Source organism: Caloenas nicobarica, chromosome 3 (assembly GCF_036013445.1).
Source record: "Caloenas nicobarica isolate bCalNic1 chromosome 3, bCalNic1.hap1, whole genome shotgun sequence".
Classification (NCBI taxonomy): domain Eukaryota; kingdom Metazoa; phylum Chordata; class Aves; order Columbiformes; family Columbidae; genus Caloenas; species Caloenas nicobarica.
In genome coordinates this window covers 109,919,999-109,940,244 of record NC_088247.1, presented here as the reverse complement: position 1 = coordinate 109,940,244, position 20,246 = coordinate 109,919,999, and the positions used below count along the sequence as shown (strand labels likewise).

The following is a 20,246-nucleotide window of genomic DNA, read 5'->3' as shown; positions in this document are numbered from 1 at the left end:
AGTGAGAGAGCAAAGTCAGCCAACACGTGTGGGACAGAGACCCTTACTACACATCAGCTGCTTCGCTTGCTTGTCCTGAGCTTGCAAGTGGAACTAAACCTGCTTTCTAGAGCTTGCTGAATAAGCTGCCACTTCCTCTGAAGCTGCCTGGTCCCCAACCACAACAGCTGTCAATGACAGGAAGCAGTGGTTTTCCCATGAGAGAAGACCAGTCTGCGGTTACTGGCAAAGCTGCAGAGACACGTGCCCTGCGGGGGCAGCTCTATGGTCTCCCAGGCCCTGCTGGAGGTGGCAATGGTAGGGCCTTCTGGTGCAACTCCAGGCCAGCACCACCACAAAGTGCAGCAGGCATGCTCCAATCTACGCCACAGGCTTCGCCAGGTCAAGCCTTCAGCATCCTCTGTGGCAGATCCAGCGGCACTCTTGGGGATACTGTGGGGTGTCTGATGGCAAGTCTTCTGGGCAGTACCAAAAGCAGCCAGCATTTTGGAGTCTCAACAAACCACCTGGAAAGCTGGTGTTCAGAGCTGCAACTGGCAGAGCCAGTGGCACAGGGCTGCAGCAGGCTCCCTGGGACACGTTTGGTCAGGCAGGGAGGCCTCTAGCCTGCACTGTGCAGGTGGCCAGGCCAGCTTGCACAGCTGTGCCCTGACTTTAGCTGATGCAGACAAGCAGCAAGGAGCAGCCAATGTGTTGTGCAGCTGGGGCTGTGTCTCCAGCCCTCTGCCTGCAGCAGGGTGCAGAGCTCCTGGCTCTCAGGTGTCCCCGTGCTTTTACAGGGTCTCAACAACAGTACAGATAGGGCGCTTCTACCACCAACAAACAGCCCGCCTCGGAGGAGCCCCTTGACAGGAGGGGAGCTCCGTTGCCTCCTCGCTGCTCGGGCCGCCCCACGTTGGGGCTTGCTACGGACAGAAGCAGGGCGCGCCTCTTGTCTCCTCCGCCGGTGCGGCTCCCCAGCGGCCCGTCGGGCCCCCTCTGCGCGGGAGAACGCTGGCGGGAGCGGCAGACCGAGCCCAACGCTGCCCACGGGGCCCAGCTTTCCCGCTGCCCGGGCCCCGCCCGGTTTCCGGTGGCCGCCCCGCCCCCGGAAGCCCCGCCCGGCAGCAGCGGCAGGCGGGGCGGTGGCATGGCCACGGGCTGGGGCGCGCACTGACCGGCGCGGCCGGGAGCGGCGCGGAGGATGGCGGCGGTGCGGGCGCTCCTGATGCTGGGTGAGTGCGGGCCGGGCCAGGCGCCGCAGCCTCTCCTGCCCTGGGGATGCGGGTCCTGGTGCCCACCCGCGGCGGCGGGGCTTCGTGCCCAGCGGGGCCGCGCCCGGGGCCGTCGGTGGAGAGAGGGCGGAGGGGCTTCGCGGCCGCCGCCCTCAGCAGGGTGTGGAGGCGGCCTCGGTGGCCTCCTGGGCCGAGCCCCCGGTGCTTCGGGCTCCCGTGAGCCTGGCGGTGATGGGTCCCGGCGGCCTGGGACGGGCCCGTGGGGCTGCGGCGCGGAGCAGGGGCTGCGCGGGGCCGCGTCGCTTCGACCCCGCAGGGCAGCCGCGCCTCCGCCCCTAGCCCCACTGCGCTGCGGGAGCCGCCGGAGCGCCTTGCCCGGCTCGTCCTCCCCGGCGTGCGCCGGCTCGCCCTGCCCGCCCGCCCGTGCGGGGGAGCGTCGCGCTTAAATGAACTGGGATGCAAATGCGCCAGACATTTGCCGTCTGGGAGATGGCGAACATGCGTTCCCGGAGCTGCCGCGCTGTGGGGAGGTGGTTCCAGGAGCCGCCGCTCGCCGGGCTCGGCCCCATCTCGTAGCCTCTCCGGGTCCTGTGGTGAGGGCTGACCCCAGAGAGGCTACTTGTGTGCAGCAGTGGGTGGTTTTCCCATTTAATTTGAGTAGATCAAAACTCGGAGAAAAAGCAGTGGTCACACAGTGTGCTCCCATCTGTGTAAACTGGCTTTCCAGCCGCTGAGGGGGTTTTGTCCTTGCTGAGCACATGTGGATGAGCCATCTCCTTCGTGCCACCCGCCATGCTGTGCAGGGTGTGAGCCAGCCACCCTGCCTGTTCCCAGCCCTGCCATCCTCGTCAGTGGCACAGCGGCTTGGAGGCAGCTGGTTGATTTTTCTGGCTGCTGCTTTTCATGGTGTTCAACTCCAGCTGCGAGGCCCAAAGTCACCTTCCCTCCCTCTGCTCCATGATGATTCTCCCCACTGGCCTCCTGGAGCCATCTTCCTCGCCTGAGGAGCCTGGAGTTTTGGCTGTGGTGCAAGAGCCACAGACAGGGGTTGTGAACTGGTTTCCAGCTTGGCTTTGAAGGTCCCGAGTCTGCCACATGCTACGCTGCTTTGTTTCTTGCCCTCTTCAGCTGGTAACACTGCAGACAGAGTCCTGCATGTTGCTAGTATCCGCTTGTGGTCCCTTCTGTGTCACCATGCACAGCTGTTCAGTTTGCTGTGCAATTTCTGCTGCAAAATGGAGAGCAATCTTAGCCTAGCACCTGGGATTGGAGGGGAGGATACTGCCTGTGAAGGAAAGGTATTTATAGCACTGCTGTTCTTTGCGTGTCTGGAGCTGTGATTGAGCCCGACTGCCAGACTGCAAGTAATGTCCAGTTTACAGCTGATAAGCATGAAAAAGCCACATTTATTTAGCTGATTGCTACTGTAATTGCCAATTGCCTTGGCAGCCTTCTGGGAAGGCTGTTTCTGCAGGGAGAGTGCATGCTTTGTGTGGGCTGTGATCTGGAGCTGTGCGGCCCTGCTGCACTGTTCACCTACCTGACAGCATGCTGCCACCAGCAGCTGGGGTGTGCAGGTGGCACCCCACAAGGGCTGTCTGACCCCTTTCCTACCAGAATGCTCCCCTCTCCAGTTGCTGGAGTTTCTGTGCTGCTTTGAGCATGTACTCTCCTCCTCATTTCTCCTGCTTAGGAGGACCATGCTTGCTGCTGTCTGTCTCATGGACACTGAAAAATATCAGACACCAGCAATGTGGCCAAAATGTACAGTTTGTCTAAGTTTTACGGGCTAGTGCTGTTTTGTGGGTTGAGGCACAGTGTCTCCTTTTGTCTGTGGATGCTGTTTGGAGAGAGGGCCAGGGAAAGCCCCGTGTGTGACATGTGGGGGTATCCAGGGCACACGCGGGTCCTTTCTCCGGTCTTTCTTTGCCACATATGTGTTCCAGGAGTGCTCGGTGCCTGGGCTGCCAGTCCCTGTTCCTCCATTTCCGTTGTTCAGTGAAGCTGTGATCTTTCTGGCAATGACACTGCAGCATGCCAGATGTGCGCTGGCTTCTGCTGGAACATGTGGTTGAAATGCTAGCGGAAGAAGTATTTGCTGAGTCAACTTTTCTTTGAAGCTAAAAAACCCCCAAAGATCTGTTTTGTTCTGGAAGTGCTTCCATGTCCTGTGTAGAGCTGTGTGTTTCTGTTTGGCATTGCTTTTCTTTTGCTTGCTAGGAAGCCTGTTCTGAAAGAAGAAAATCTCCGAAAACAGGAATGGTCAGATAGGGTCTGAGAATTTCTCTTGGGTTTAAAGAGTCCAAAATAAATGTCCAGTAGTACAACTTCGTTGACTTTCACTCTTTGAGCTGCCATCTGTTTTCCAGTGGCTCTGAGTCCTTTGCAGCCAAAGTTCTATGATAGTTGATCTGAGTGAGCATCCCTTCAACAGCCGAAAAGTGGTGCTGCTCAGCACATTTCTGGGCTGTTTTGGGGCAAAGCGGTGACAAGCAAATACCATTCTTTTCTTATAAAGCATGTGATCCCCCTTGGGACTTAGCAGTGCTCAGGCAGTGCTCTGCACAGGCTGTAACCTCAGCATCACAGAAGCTTCACAGGCAGGGTGACACCATAGTCATGGCCGTAGGCATTTCTTTGTCTCCACTGTGAGTCCTGGACTGCTGAGGACTGGCACTGACCCGAGGTTACCATGTTCTGCATCCTTTAAAGATGTCCTCTGATCTCTTAATTGAGCTGGAATGACACCGTCTTCTAAAGGCAGATGGGCACCTGTGTTTAGTTGCACGCTGGGTGATCAATGTTCTTGCTGATGGGAGTGTATTTGCTCCCAGTCATAGAATCACAGAATGTCCTGAGTCGGAAGGGACCCACAAGGATCATCAAGTCCAACTCCTGTCCCGAAATTCACACCATGTGTCTGAGAACGTTGTCCAGTCTCTTCTTGAACACTGTCAGGCTTGGGGCTGTGACACCTCCCTGGGGAGCCTGTTCCAGTGCTCCACCACCCTCTGGGTGAAGAACCTTTTCCTAATGTCTAACCTAAACCTCCCCTGGCACATCTTCCTGCCATTCCTTTGGGTCCTTAGTTTGCTGAAGCACTTTTACTCAAGAGAGGTGGGTGGTTGGCACTGCGCGTCTGTGTGTTACTCAGATGGATTTGTTTGAGCAAAGGCTGGTCCATGTTGCATCCAAGCAGATGGGTATATGTGTCCTGGGAGGGCAGGCAGTGCTTTTTCTAAAGGCTGTGGAACCCAAGGGAAATGGAGGGAAGAAGGTAAGAAAAGAGTACAAAGAGAAGAGCCTAGCTTTGGGGCAGTGGGCAAGAACGCAAGAGCCAGTCTGGCTGTAAGTGATAAGACACTTAAAAAAAGATCTGAAGTCTGTGAGGCCAGGTTACGGGTATTTACTAGGGGAACTTTACACTAATATTTTTCTTTCCTTCATGGCAATTCATCTGCTATATGAGCTGTAAAGATCAAAGCTGTCTTCCAGCAAGCACACGTGGACTTGAGTAAATAGCTGGACCTACACCTCTCTCCAGTGAATAAACACTCTTTCCTCTCTGAACATTTTCAAGCGTAGCTCTCAGGCCTGGAATGCAAAATATTTCACATTAGCAGTGGGTGTTTCCACTGCTTTCGATATTTGGGAACTTGGAACAAATGCTTATTTAGCAGCAGACAGACTTGGGTACAAACGTGCTCTTTGTGAAGGCAGTTGCTGCTGCAGTGTTTGCAAGGAAATTCCCCTGAGATTGGAGGACATGCAATTGTTCGTCCAGATCCCAAGGAAACAGATCAAGTTCTCCTAACATGAGTGACAGTCTCATGAGGCCCCAGGTTCTCCCAGATGAACACCTTTGGCATGGTGATACCTCCTGGAGAAGGTCGGTCGTGCCTGATGTGGGAGAAGGACAAGTGTAGTGTCTTTTATGTTTATAAGAAACCAACTGTGTCTTGGGGAAGAGGGGGAAGGCAGATGAAGAAATGATGATTTGACAATTGGTAACACGTTGGTTCTTGAGCATCAGTGTGCATTTCAGCATGGCAGAGGTGCTGTGCTGGGTGGCTGCTTGGAAATGCCTTTTGTCTGTTAGAAAAGCAGAAGTTACATTGCGCAGTGAGGTTAAAGGACTGTGCTGTGAATGTAGCATACCATCTGTGCTGGCTTGTCTGGAAGAAGCAATCCCACTGCTGGGCATGGAAGGATTTGTTCTCTGAGACACCTGACAGGGAGCAGAAAGGGATTCTGCAGGTTTTCAGGCTTTTCATGTGGCTGCCTGCTAGAGCAGGGGCTGTTCCTGGACTTTGTCATGGTTAGGAGGCTCTACATGTGGTTCAAGTTTTGTTCCTGATGTCCTTGTGAGCTTTCAGCAGTCCAGATACATTGTACATCTCTTGCCATTTAGGGAGGTTGTTTAGAAGGAGCGCGAGTAAGGTGGCAGACCCTGGGGTCTTTTAGAAGCTGTTTGCTCACTTCCTAATGCCAAAGCTATTGAACCACAGCATCAGAAAGCAAGCACACGGCTTTTTGATTCCGGAGAATGTGGTCTCGGCAGGGTCCTGTGCTTCCACCTCCTCCATCCTACCCAGCCCTGTCAGGGTCTGCTGTACTGGTTGTGTTGATGAGTTGTCAGCTTTCCATTTGTCTCTCCTCTTCCTCGCCTGTTGTTGGGGTATCTGATCCAGGGGCTGCTTTCCTGCATTGCTGTTGGGTGCTATGTGAGGGAGCAGCGTCCCACCACTTCTCAAGTCACATGATGTCAGCAAATCCACCTTGCACTGGAATGGTAACTGTTGCTATTGCTGTTTGGTTTAGGCCAGATAGATGATGTCCCTAAACAAAAAAGGGCCAGACTGAAGGATCACCATGAGGAAGACCATCTCGTGTTTCAATCTTCCTATGCTTTCTGAATGTACCACTGTGCAGGCAGTGGGAAAGAAAAGAGGCTTGCAAGGCATGTCTTTATACAAATGTAGGTTGCACCACAGTGCGACAGAAGCTTTGCAGAATGCTCATGAGTGTCTGTAGTCTCAATGGGTGGAGCACTGGAAGAACAGTTGTCTGGGCTTCCTTCTGGATGTAGGTTGTAGTGGCTGGTTGTAGTGAACCTCCTGTGGGCTCTTGAGGTTGGAGGTACATTCAGTGTGTTAAGCAGCTGCAGGTCTCTGGATCTAGGCTGTGTGTCTTGTGGGTCTTGGTACTGCTTGAATTCAGGTTGAATAGAATCCCATCCAAAAGCTTGTCAAATGTTACCTCTTGCTTCTGCCTGCTTTGGCATGTTGCAACACAGTGAGGATGAACCCATGACACTCCATCAAGGCAGAGACTCCATTTGGGATCATTCCTTTGTTCTGGGAAAACACTTGGCAGCAAGCACTGTTCTCCTGTGTTTACCTGTGTCTCTTTTTAATCTGTGCAGCCCCTGCTGAGTAGCCGTGGAAGATCTTCAAGCCAAACACAAGTGGTCTTTGTTTCAAAGCATCAATTTGTGTTGGCAGCCAGGTCTGCAACGCATGTGCTTTTTATTGACTGCTGCTCCAGCTCTGTTCCTCACTCGTGCCAGCTTTTTTTAAAATTTAATAGAAAAATGTTTTTCCTGAGTTTAAAAGGCTGAGCTGTACAGTACTTCTAGTCTTAATTTAAGCCTTGTCTTTTCAGGGAAGCAATCTCTGTGCAGAGAACAGGCTGCTTTCCTCTCCTCTGAGAGGTAACTAATACTTGCTGTCTGATCAGCAAAGAGAGAGGCAAGAGAGTGGTCTGAAAGCCTGGTCTGTGTGCCTGGGATGAGGAGTTTTGGTGTGCCAGCCCAGCTTGGGCTGTTCCTGAGCCTGCTTGTCTTAGAGCACTTTGGGAAGGTTGATGGGTCGGTGCTTTTGTTGATACTCTTTGCATACTGTTACTGCCTGGGGCTGCTGCTTTAATTTGGTCAGCTTTCAAAAATCCATGCTCTGTTCTCCGATTTTGACCCTCTGAAGTTGTTCTGCAAAGACTTCTCTTGAAAACACATTTTAATACTTAAAAATATTAGGTGACATTCAGACAAGGCCCAGGACACTGCTTACAACATCCCTGTTGATAGTGAATGGATGGATGCTGAGGTGTCCAGGTGCCCCAGAGAGCAGAAATGAAAATTAGCCAGATCCAACCACAGTAGAATTCAGACTGGGACTTGGCAGCATGGAATGTTGCAGTGATGAGTCCTTGTGAAATCCCTGTCCCCTTGCACAGCAGGTGCACACAAATTGTGTGCCTGGAGAGGAGGCATGACTGGTTTTAGCTGATGATTCCTAATGTGAGATGGAACTTACTGGTGGGATACCAACGGCCAGTCTTCTCCTTGTCAAATTAAGCTCTGATTTGAATGGAGCAGGCTGGAAGTTTGGCATTTGTGGACTGGGGTGTGCACAGGGCCCCTGAGTATGTGCGAGTTGAATTCACCACTGTCAGATGGGCTGGACCTGTGAGGTTGGGTTGTTTTGGATCATTGTTCATCTTGTGCAACATGATGAACGAGGCAAACTGATTCCAGGCAGCAGTCTGCTCGTAAGTAGGGTGACACAATGCATTTTGGGTGTGCGAACCCTCTCACTCTGCAAAGCGAGATGTTGCAGGCTGTGAGAAAGCGGTGACACACACAGGGAGCTGTGTGGGAAGGGGTTGGGGTTTAAGTGGTTATTAGAAGTCTACTTGTATTTCAGCTCCTGGTTGACATACATTCAGTTCCTAGATGACTTCTGTCCTGGAGGACAGGAGTGTCTGTGAACACTTTGCTCTCTGAGTTCAGTGCTAACGACAGGTATTTTTTTTCAGGGTAGCTCTGGGGTGGCAGGCTTTATAGCTTTTCCTCTCCTGTGATGCTGTTTGAGATGAGGTTTGTCCCAGCATCAGGATTCAGTGCCTGGGTGCAGCCCAGGCCACCCTGAAAAGCAGCCAAGACAGTGCCCTGCTGCTGTTGATACGGGCACGCCAGCAAGTTGGCTCTTTCCTCCATCACCTCAAGCCAGAGGGCTCTGCCCCAGAGCCACAGCATGAGGAGGCCAAGTCCTGTGCTGGCTGGAGAGGGGAGGCCTATGTGCCTCTGGGCAGCTCTGTGCAGGGTTGTCCTTGCTGTCAAACATGATGCTGGCAGAAGATAGGCACAGTGTTTCTTAAGACCAGCTATAAATGCTCTCCTCGTTATGATTGCTTGTCGGCATCTGTAGTAGCACAAAGAAGGCCTTTGATTCCAAAACATACAGTGACTCTCCAAATGGTTAAAGGCAGGACAAGCTGGGGCTTGCAAGTGCCTTTACTGCTCTCCACACAGCATGCTTTGCTGTGTGTCCTGGCTCTGCTGGGGAGGCCCATTGCATGCATGACACAGAGCTGCTCCGCGGTGCTGGCTCTGTTGAAGTCACTGGTGGTGCCTGTGTCAGTGGGAAGCTTTCATGGGAGGAAAGGTTATGGTTTTTGGCTTTTCCAGCAAAGACAAGATCAGAGAAGATAAAACCAGGCACTCTTGTATGGTGCCACGCAGAGCAGTGCATCTAACTCTTCTGAACCATCCATGGGAGCGTAGATGGGTTTGTGGTGCTGAGGATGTTCAGTTGTCTCTGCAGCTGCCATGGAGAGAGACTGACATCAAAAGTCTCCTCCAGCTGTTGAAGAGTTGTGCAAATCATCTTAGACCAAAGGAAACAGAGCTTCCTGTGAGTTACTTGGCATTGTTCTTTGTTCCTATTCCTCAATGCTGCCTGCTGTGAACACTGGGAGCCATCAGAGAGCACCTGACAGGTGCTATAGGAGGGGCCAGTTCTTGGGCTGAACTTCCAACTGCAGCAGAGAGCTGGCTGAATGTCAGCTGACTGTCTTGAGATCAGCCTTTCCTCCAGACAGGTTTGAACAGATGTTTATCCACTATCTTCCGAGCAAAAGCCGAGCTGTGAAGGTGACACATATGATTTTTCTCTGCTGAGTGAGCTCCTGATGGCTTTCCCTGCCAATTGTGTGTGCTTGCCACCTTCAGATGCATGTGTGGAGGAGCTGCTTGCTGGGGCCTCACCTGCCACAGCAGCAGTGATCCTTCCATCTAGGTCCTACCTCTGTCTTGCTGCCTTGTTGCTCTCCCCAGATGCAGCTGTTCCTTCTCCAGTAGTGCCTCCTTACCCTCTCTCTGGTGGTTCTTCTGTATCCAGACCCTCTCCATGGCATGCCAACTTTGCACTTCTCAGACTTCCCTGTTCCTCAGCTAATCTCCAATGCCTGGTTGTGAGCACTGCTGTTTTGCCAGGTGTGGATGTGGCTTCCTCATCCCATTTTGAGGTTGCTGTTGTCTCCTTGAGCCAAGGAAGTGGTGAGAAATGAGAGCAGAGCTGGGGCAGGGTTACTGAGATGTTCAGGTGGTTCTTGGAAATCAGAGACTTTTTTGATAAGAGTTCTTCCACTGAGCTAAGGAAGAATCTCAAAATCACGTGGCCTGAAGCAGAAACCATTAGTCTGAGTGATTAACATTTTGGCAAGCAAATAAGCACCTGGGAAACAAGAGTGTTGTGCTGGGCATCCTTCAGTATCACACTGTGTTGCTGTGGCCCTGCTGGGATTTCATCCTGCCTCTCACTAGCTGGAGATGCTCTCCTGCGTGGCTCCTGTGCAGACGAAGACATGCTATGGGTTTGATGGAGCAATCAGTCCATTTTACCTGGATTGCTGAGTGGCCACAGCAGGTAGCCAGGCACCTGCAGATATCTGAGCACAACTTCTTATTCTTCAAGACGTGGCTGTTGGGTGTCTGTTGCTACTGTTTGTGTGCCTCCTTGGCATTTGGTTGCTTAGGATGTCCTCGTGCTCTTCACTGGTGGATTAGTGACTGTCCAATAAGAATTATTTGTTCTCCAGATACATTGGGAATCAGCTGTTCTGCCACTATGGAGAAAAGTTATTCAAGGAGATTTGGGCAGTATGAATTTCTGTAACTTTAATTTGTCACTGGGGCTTTGCATTAGATCTGTCTGTGGCAAGCATTCTGCCTAGTTGTTGATTTCTAAAAGTATTCTAGAAAGTGCCTTGCTTGTATATTCTTCCCACTGAGTGACCTTTGTCCATTTTTAGCTGAGAGGTAATGTAGCAATGTCTCATAAAGAAGCTACCTTTTAATTAATATTGCATGAGCAGAGGAAATATTAGCTTCTCTCTCTACTTTCCTATTTTTGTGGCTTTTACTAATAGTTTCATAAATGGCTCTAATGAAAATAAACAAGGAACTGTTCTGTGCCCTCTTTGCTTTCAGAGATGATGCCGCAGGCCCAGCCTCCCTGGTGATGTTTCCCCCAGGAGGCAGGTCCTGGGCTGTAGTAGGACAGCAGTGCTGCCCTGCACAATCATTAATGGTGGTTGTGAAACAGGGCTGGTCCTCAGCTTTACAAGCAATGAAAAGAGGAACTGGATGAAATCTGCAGACCTGTAGGGTGTAGTTAGAGAAGGATATGGGGAGTTTTGGATGATGCTTTGCAGCAAGGAAGAAGACAGTGCCATATAGGCTGAAAATGGATGTGTGGATTAATGTCCCTGAAATGTTCATGAGGGGTGACACACAAATTATATAAACCCAGAGAGAAACCATGGACAGCCAGGCCCTGCTCTGCAAGCTTCAGGTGCAGGCAGAAGTTAAACCCCAGCAGTGTAGAGCTTGTATAAATAGGAGTGGCATCAATGCAGCCAGTGGCGTGAGACTGATTTCAGGTGTCTGTCTCCTCAATGTCTTTCGGCAGCTCCCGTTGTCTCTGGCATTGCTGGATACATAGGGCAATTTTTAGCTTGCAGCACCGTGATGGCTGCTAGGACAAGCTAGTGTGTGTTCTTGGGAGCACCTTTCCTGGGAGCTTCTTCCCTTCTGATGAGAGGAGAACAAACAGGTCAAACCTGCAGTAAACCAAGTGGCGAAACAGGATGCTCCAGAGACTTGCTCACATCAAACTGGACCCACGGCACAGCCTTGCTCTGTGGGGAGAATGGCTGCGGGATTGCCCTGATGTAGAGCTGTATGTGACATCCCCCAGCCTCTGTGCCGTCCCCGTGCTCCTGGGAAGGCAGAGTGGCTGGCTGGATACTTGTGGGTGGGCTGCAGAGAGGCAGCTTCACGCAGAGGTGCACAGCAGTTGCTGTGGCAAGACTGTGGCACTGGATGAACCATTTCTCCCATGAGCTAAACTGTCTGGGAGAGCTTAGCCAGCTGGATTTTCCTGGCTTCATGGCAAATCCCATCTGAGTCTCTACAGGCAGATAACTAAGGGGAAACTTAGCTGCAAATATACTGCCGTGACCTGGAGAGATTTAAAATATTTATCCCAGAGCAGAGCTTGGGAGATAAATAAGCTCCCTGTCTGCTTCCTTGCACGCAAGACAGGAGTGCAGCTGTCCCTTTGTCCCCAGCTCTCAGAGTCCTCCTTGGGGCTGGAGGGTTGCTTATGGGTGGGCTTGAAGTCCCTGTAGATAGTGTAAACATATAGCTGCCAGCAAAACGGAGAGGGAGACAACAAAGGTACTCGTACTGGTGTAGATGTGAATTCTTGTCTGCAACCCCTCTCCCTTCAGTCATGCCCCCGAAGCTGCTGTCCCAGCTCTGTGCTCTCAGGGTGTGGGTGGAGCTCGCTGGTGAACTGTGTCAGGCTTGGGGTCTGCTGGGTGAGGTTTGCAACCCTCTCACTTGGCCCCTTCAGGAACCAAGATCTGGAAGATGTCCCGACCAAGCATATCTGAGAACGAGCACAGGTTTGGGTGGTACCAGGGAGGTTTTCCTGCTTCCAGTGAGTTTGGTGGCAGCATGCAGAGAAACAGCTCACTTGGTCAGCTTCTCTGCCAAATTTGCTTCATTCTCCAGCAAACGGGCCTGAGAGAGCAAGAAGGGCTTTCTGGCATGAGTGCACCATGCCCAGCGCAGCCTTGGCTCAGGTGCTGACCCAGCGTCCTTGCTGCCTGGAGAGGAGCCAGCTCTGAGTAGCAGCCTTATCTTCTCTGACAGTGTGTTGGTGAAGCAGCTGGCTTTGCTTGGAGGCCTCGTGTGCACGCTGCTGCTCTTCGCACGGCTTCCCTTGCTCCGGCCTCCTCCTCCCCACCCCCCTCATCCCTCTTTTGTCTCTACAGCCTGAGTTTCCATTCTCCGAGCTGGCTGAGGCTCCTGTTTTCTGAAGGGAAGCACCAGGCAGCTTTAGGGAGCTTGTTCAGTTTTTTCCCATCATCTCCTGGAATGGCATTTCAGCTGGGACAGGAAAAACGCGAAGCCCTGGCCAGGGGCTCCCTCTGCACACACACACAGTGCTGTTGTGGAGGAATCCCTCTTGGCTGGGCTTGTGATGGCAGGAGCAACGTCAGCCTCAATGAAGGAGCGTGAGGATGTAGCGGTGGATGCTTGCGTGATACCTGGAGGTGCTGGCCCCAGCTACCACAAGGCAAAGTTCTCAGCCACACGGACCTTGTGGGTGAAGCAACGCAGCCTCATTGCTGCAGGGTCTTGCCTCCAGCCCTGGGGCAAGGAGAGCTGCAGCTCTGTCGCAGCTCTTTCCCGCTGGCAGGACCTACCTGGCTGTTCCACACACCTGGGCTCTTCTCTATCACCAAAGGGGTTTTGCTTGGTAAAGACCTGGCCCCTTGCTTAAACTGTGGAGAAGCATCATCCTTTGCTGCTGCACAGGGAGCATGTGGCTCATCCTGGCTCTACTTGGTGCCTGGCTGCCTTGTTTCCTTTCATGGGAGAAAAGGGAAATACCTTTGCTTTGCCAGCCAGAGAGCTAGGCCTCCAGATTAGATGCATCTCCAGTCTGCCATGCACTGCCAGTAGTGTATGTCAGCTATAAATCAGTGTTTCTGAGGAAGCCAGGGAATCACTCAAGGGCTCTGAGCAAGGCTGGGAGAGTCAGCTGGGAGTGCAGCAAGCCTGTTGCTGGTGCTGAGTCACCCTTGAAGCATTTGTGTTTCTCACTGGAGCTTGGCAACGCAGCTGGTGATGTCTGCTTGAGAACCTTTGGCTGACGCACTATTAAAGATGGTTTTATTGAGCCAGCAGGATTCCCAGCTCCTGCACTGGGCTTGCGGCCTTACTGTCTCACTTGTTCCTTTGTTTATTTGCCACCAAGATACTGTCCTGGCCTTCCTGGGAGTCCCATGGCCACCACTGCCGTTGCTGCTCAGCAAGCAGGCACGGGCTCGCCTGCCTGGCCAAAGCAAGCCTTCTTTTCCACAAGCTGGAGGCAGAGTGGTGCAGACAGCTGCCAGCATGTGGTTGTGCCCTGAGTGCTTGGGCAGGAGAAGCTGTGGTCTGGTTGCTAACTCTGCCTTGTCTCCCTCCTAGCTGCACCACTCCGGCACTGTGCTCATGGCTTGGACTGGTTCTCTGGGATGGAGGCTCAGGAGGCGTACTTGGGCTTCTTTTAGGGTCCTGGGACCACACAGTTGTCTCAGTGCTCCAGCAGAATGTCATCTTTTTCCTGGGACCAGGCGTGTCCCCTCAAAGATCATAGAATCATATTCTATTGTAGTTTGGGTTGGAAGGGGCCTTCAAAGGTCATCTGGTTTCTGGTGATAATTGCTCAGAAATTCGGCTTAGCTATTCCCAAGTATAGGATCCTGGGCCTGGATGGGCAGGGGGGACTTGCTGACTATTGGGGAGAAAATCCCTCACAGCTTGCATCCTCTCTGAACAGTTCTGGGGAGGCTAATGCAAATTGGGCTCAGTGGTTGTGGCTTGTCATTTTTTAATTCTAAAGCTTGGTTTGAAGGCCAGAGTTGTCTTCTCAATGGATGCTTGGAGCCTGTGTTTAAAAGCACCCCTCCATGCAGAGGGCAATGGAGAGGTGCTGTGGCCACCAGGTGTGAGGCTCAGGCTGTGGTCCCGTTGCAGAGCAGTTGTCACTCACTGGTAGACCAGCAACCAAGATGTTTCGAAACAAGGGCTTGCATCTGCCATACATCATAGAATCATAGAGTCATTTTGGTTGGAGGAGACCCTTGGAATCATCAAGTCCAACCATAACCTAACTCTAGCACTAAACCATGTCCCTAAGAACCTCGTCTAAACACCTGCAGGGATGGTGACTCCACCACTGTGTGTCTACACAGATATGTCTTGTGGTACAGCACCACAAAACCCGTATCAGCACAAGTAACCCCATGTTGTTTGTGCATGGGAGTCTGTGTATTATGTATCAAACTCCTGACAGGGGGCAAGATACCGTAGACATGATCTTTATTTTTATGATAAATGACTGACTAAGCATGGTATCAAGACCATCAGAGCCAAGACGTAAGTAGAGCATATGAATACCACAGAAAACCTTTCAGCATCACAAGATGCTTGTATCCTATCTGTCCACTGCCATTTATTGTTGGTGAAAATTTTGGCTATGGGATGTTGCCAGCTGATCGTAAAATCATAGAATCATTTTGGTTGGAAGAGACCCTCAAGATCATCTAGTCCAGCCATCAACCTAACAGTGACAGTAAACAATGTCCCTAAGAAACTTATCTATGTGTCTTTTAGACACCTCCAGGGATGGTGACTCCACCACTTCCCTGGGCAGCCTGTTCCAATGCCCGACAACCCTTTCCAGGAAGAAATTGTTCCTAATATCCAATCTAAACCTTCCCTGGCACAACCTGAGGCCATTTCCTCTTGTCCTGTCACTTGCTACTTGGGAGAAGAGACCAACACCCTCCATGCTACAACCTGCTTTCAGGTAGTTGTAGACAGCGATAAGGTCTCACCTCAGCCTCCTTTTCTCCAGGCTAAACAGCCCCAGGTTCCTCAGCCGCTCCTCATCAGACTTGCGCTCCAGGCCCCTCACCAGCTTCGTCGCCTCATCTGCACTCTCTCTAATACCTCAATGTCCTTCTTATGATGAGGAGCCCAAAACTGAACACGGTCATAGGCCTCCTGGTGGGATTCATGAGGGTGGCCAGGGTATGGGCAAATGTAATCTTGCATTGGCCTACAGGGATGGAGGGGAACAGCTCTGCAGTTTCCATTTGGGACCCAAGCGAAACAGCCAAGTATTGTGGGAAAATCAGATGCCCCCAGCTGTTACACCATGGGGTTGCCTCTGTGCCTACGTTCATCTTGGGTTGCTTCTCCTCTGGATCAGTAAATCCCACCTGCAAGGTTGCACGTCTGGGTGCTTTGCAATTGAAACTTTGTTCCTGGATGCAAATAGCTGTGGTACAGGCTGATTCAATGTGACCCTCCATGGAGCATGTGGAGAACACTTACATGCATGGTCTGTGTGGTGGTATGATAACTGGTGTGAAGTGATGGTATGCAGGCATCGCATCTCCTGCAAGTCCAGAGCAAACCGCAATGAAAGTGAGAGGTTTGGTGCTTGTCTGAGCAGACCTATGCTCTCAGAGCAGGGCTGTTGGGTCCAGGTGTGTGGTACAACTGTAGGGGCAAATAGATGGTGTTTTCCCAAGTCCATCATCATCATCTTGATCCACCCTAGCGTGACCGTGCTGTGTTTATCCCAGACCTGGAGCCTCTAGGTATTGGTGAAGTTCCTCCCAGCTCATGAAGCCAAAGCTGCTGTAGCCGAGCATATTTTGGAAAGGCTGTTTTCTACCCATCTAGTTGTGTTGTGGACTCAAATAGGAATGATTTTTTTTTTCCTGGGTTTAGATTGAGTTTTTGTTTTTGCTTTAACTGGAGTGGGAAACAACATAATTTTTAAAGGCTGATATGATGGGTGCCCAAAGACTTTCCAGGTGTTGGACTTGATCAGACTAAGCCTGCCGTGTTCAGAGCTCCTTGCCTGCATCAAACCATTTCCATCTGGCCTGGTGGGAGTGGTTTATTGCAACTCTACCCATCTGAAAGGCTTTCTCAACTGGAATCTCTTGAATGGCAGAACATGCTGGCTGGAAATCATTTGGAGATGCAAATGTCTCTGGGTGTTTGGCTTAGCTGCAGTTTCTGCGATATCTGCTAAGCAGTGGAATAGGCTGTGTGTGGAGCAGACATGCTCTGAGCAGCTGCTTTATTTGGCTATAGGGACTGACCTGTGAGGTGACGGGGTTGTTTTTGTTATTAAGCATGACTTTTCTTACCTGCTTCTACAGCTTCAGCTGGCACAAATGATCCTGCTGGCTCTGTGTTTGTGACCAGGAGGGGAGGAAAAGCTGACCCACGTGTTGTTCCCAGTCCTTGCATGCCAAAAATCTGCTTTTATTAGGAGCATGTTCATAATGAACTGTGCCAGGAAACACATGGCTTGCTTGAGCCCTGAATGGGAGGTCTGTATGGGGCCCTGTGCTTGCTGAGAGCCTCGTGAGGACAAAGAGTAGATGCTGGCATGCGTTACTTGCTCTGTGGCAGCCTGCATCCTCTGGGCTGCAGTGGATGGGGAGCAGGACATGGGATCAAGGTACTAAGTGCTTCGCTGGTCTGGTGACAGCAGTGAGGGCAGGACAAGAGGCCAGGCAAGTGGTTTTACTGCATGCCGCTCTTTGTGGCTCCACCGGCCTGGGGAGGGCTGGCTTATTTCTATGCAGACGTGGCTGTTTGCAGCAGAGGCTGGATTGGAAGGAGCGTGGGCAAGCAAAAAAGTGCTGATGATACCTTGGGATGATGATCATGGATGGGGAAGGGAGAGAAAAGATTGCATGCGTGGATCCATTGGGGCTCACGTGTCACAGGGACAGTGGAGCTGTGCATGCTCTGGTGAGACCCCACCTGGAGTAGTGCATACCTGGAGCCCTCAGTACAGAAGAGACATGGACCTGTTGGAGAGGGTCCAGAGGAGGCCACAAAAATGATCAGAGGGATGGAACAGCTCTGCTATGAGGACAAGCTGAGAGAGTTGCTGTTATTCAGCCTGGAGAAGAGAAGGCTTCAGAGAGACCTTTTGGACTGTGAACTGGCTGAAGGAAAGAAGCCAGAGAGTCGTGGTCAATGGGGCAGGGTCTAGTTGGAGACCTGTATCTAGTGGAGTGCCTCAAGGGTCGTTACTGGGACCAGTACTATTCAATATATTCATCAATGACTTGGATGAGAGAATAGAGTGCACTGTCAGCAAGTTTGCTGATGGCACCAAACTGGGAGGAGTGGCTGACATATCAGAAGGCCGTGCTGCCATCCGATGAGACCTGGACAGACTAGAGAGCTGGGTGGGGAAAAATTTAATGAAATATAATAAGGGCAAGTGTAGAGTCTTGCATCTGGGCAGGAACAACCCCAGGTTCAGTACAAGTTGGGGAACGACCTGTTGGAGAGCAGTGTAGGGGAGAGGGACCTGGGGGTCCTGGTGGACAGCAGGATGACCATGAGCCAGCACTGTGCCCTTGTGGCCAGGAAGGCCAATGGCATCCTGGGGTGGATTAGAAGGGGGGTGGTTAGTAGGTCGAGAGAGGTTCTCCTTCCCCTCTGCCCTGGTGAGACCTCATCTGGAATATTGTGTCCAGTTCTGGGCCCCTCAGTTCAAGAAGGACAGGGAAGAGAGAGAGAGTCTTGAGAGAGTCCAGCGCAGGGCCACAAAGATGATTAAGGGCGTGGAGCATCTCCCTTATGAGGAAAGGCTGAGGGAGCTGGGTCTCTAGCTTGGAGAAGAGGAGACTGAGGGGTGACCTCATTAATGTTTATAAATATGTAAAGGGTGGGTGTCACGAGGATGGAGCCAGGCTCTTCTCGGTGACAACCAATGATAAGACAAAGGGTAATGGGTTCAAACTGGAACACAGGAGGTTCCACTTAAATTTGAGAAGAAACTTCTTCTCAGTGAGGGTGACAGAACACTGGAACAGGCTGCCCAGGGAGGTTGTGGAGTCTCCTTCTCTGGAGACATTCAAAACCTGCCTGGACGCCTTCCTGTGTAACCTCATCTGGGTGTTCCTGCTCTGGCAGGGAGATTGGACTGGATGATCTTTCGAGGTCCCTTCCAATCCCTAACATTCTGTGATTCTGTGATTGTGGCCTTTTGGTATTTGAAAGGAGTCTTCAAGAAAGTCGGGGACAGACTTTTTAGGAGGGCCTGATGTGACAGGACAAGGTGTAATGGTTTTAAACTAAAAGAGGGGAGATTTAGATTGGACTCGAGGAAGAAATTTCTTACAACAAGGGTGGTGAAACACTGGCCCAGGTTGCCCAGAGAGGTGGTTGATGCCCCATCCCTGGAAACATTTGAGGCCAGGCTGGATGGGGCTCTGAGCAGCCTGACGTATCGGTTGAAGATGTCCCTGCTCCTTGCAGGGGGGTGGACTAGATGACCTTTGAAAGTCTCTTCCAACCCAAACTATTCTATGATTCTATGCTTTGCCTGGCTGCAGCAGGAAGGAAGGGCCATCAGATGAGAGCTGCAGTCCTGAGCATTAGCAGCACTTCAGCGTCTGGAACGTTGCTCCCGTATAAGAACTGCTGCCAAGCCTGCATGGGCTGAGTTGCTGGCGAGAAGCTCACACCCAGCACGTGAGGAGTTAAACCTGCCTACGATGAGTGGAGCCTTGTTCTCACAGGGAGCTTGGGGCTTCCTCTGGACCAGCAAGCTCGGGATGCTCCATCCAGCCCAGTGATTTGATTGCCCAGCTTTTGGAAGCAAGCTGGGGCTTGAACCCAAAGTCTTCTGATCCAAGAGTGGCTGAAACCAAAGCCCTAGCATTGCAGCTATTCCCAAGGACTTGGCAACAGAAGGAGTTGCTGCCTGCAGACGATGATGTTTAATAAATTGCTCCTAAAGACAAGACCTGTTTGATAATGCTTTTTTGGAATGTTTTATTGAAACCTGTGAGAGTCCAGGACCCCCAACTCTAACATGATGCCCGCTGTGCCTTTTGTGGCCTTGGGATGGAGCACAGGTCGCAGTCTTTTCTGAAAACATGTCTCTGATTGCCTTTGACAACAGACTTCTGCTCTGGCCTGGTGTCTTTGCTGGAGAACATGGTGATAAATCACTCTCGTGTTTATGGCTGTCCATGTCCATCCCATGTTGAGCTCCTTTGGGACATGGGACCTGAGTGTGAGCTTCTCAGTCCCTTCTGCTGAGGTTTGATGCTCTTTTCCAGGGGTTCTCTGTAGCTGTGGCCTGGGTTGTTGGTTTTACTTGGGGTTAGCAGCAGCTAAGCAGCTGAGGGATGCGATGGCAGCTTCAAAGCAATGCTCTGCCTGCATCTTCCTTGCCTTTTTACAGGTCTATGGAGCTTGGGGCAAGTGCTGCAGAGTGATATCAGTCCAGAGTGTGTTAGCTCAGTCAGACCTTCTTTTTTCCTTAGCGATTCCTCATTGAAGATGAATAGCCTTTATTGCTGCTGGGTTGATTGCAGAAGCTTTGTTTCCTCAGTGGTCTGAGCGATGGCAGTGGCAAAAGCATAAAGGTCATAGTATGGATATGGTGGACTGGTGATAAGTCAGCTGTGGATTCCCCAGTGGCAAAAAGCTACTGCTGCCACCTTGCTTTGTTGAGGTTTGTTAATTAGCTGACACATCCGGAGTTAGTCACCTGGTAGAAAGTGGTGAAAATGTCTCTTAATCCCGCTTTTTGAGTCTGAGGTTGAAGGACCACAGCCTGGGCATGGACTTGGGCTATTCTCACTGCCCACCTCGAGTTAGTGGTGGGGGCTGGCCAGGTCACCCTTCTCTCTCCTAGCTCTATCTCTGGCCTCTTTTCTGCACTATATGGTTGCTGCAAAGTACCCAGGGCCTTCCCCAGGTGAGCTTCTGTGTTCCTTGGGTATTGCAAAGTGCCCTGCAGATTTGGGGAACCAGGGAGTGCAGGCTCCCCACCTGGATGCTGCTGCAGTGCCTTCCTAGGGAACATGGCATCTTTGCAAACTGTTAAAGAAAACACAGGGAACACATGTTACGGAACTCTCTGTCTAGTTTGGTGCTGAGGTGGTGGTGTAAATAGATCCAGCTACCACCTCAGGGCTGAGACTTGCAGGCTGGTTGTGTATCCCCGGGGAGCACTGGCTCCACAGTGGAAGTGGGACAACTGTGAGCTCCCTGGCTCTGGCATGGGAGAATTTGTGGTCCTCTCTGCTCTGAGAAGCCAGAACAGACACTGGCTAGCTGTGTCCTCT

At 51.6% G+C, this 20,246-nt stretch overlaps 1 protein-coding gene across 2 annotated transcripts in view; it reads left to right on the top strand.

Annotated features, from left to right (window-relative positions):
• PTK7 (protein tyrosine kinase 7 (inactive)) overlaps positions 1–20,246 on the top strand; it is a 99,908-nt gene that overhangs the window by 56,763 nt on the left and 22,899 nt on the right. The window contains exon 1 of one of the 2 annotated variants that reach the window (XM_065631001.1): positions 1,112–1,214. The exons of the other annotated variant lie outside the window; for it this stretch is intronic. Within the exon in view, the coding sequence (XP_065487073.1) occupies positions 1,184–1,214 (31 nt within the window). The 5' untranslated portion in view covers positions 1,112–1,183. Of the gene's footprint in view, positions 1–1,111; positions 1,215–20,246 lie in introns of those variants that run through there. 2 annotated transcript variants of the gene reach the window in all.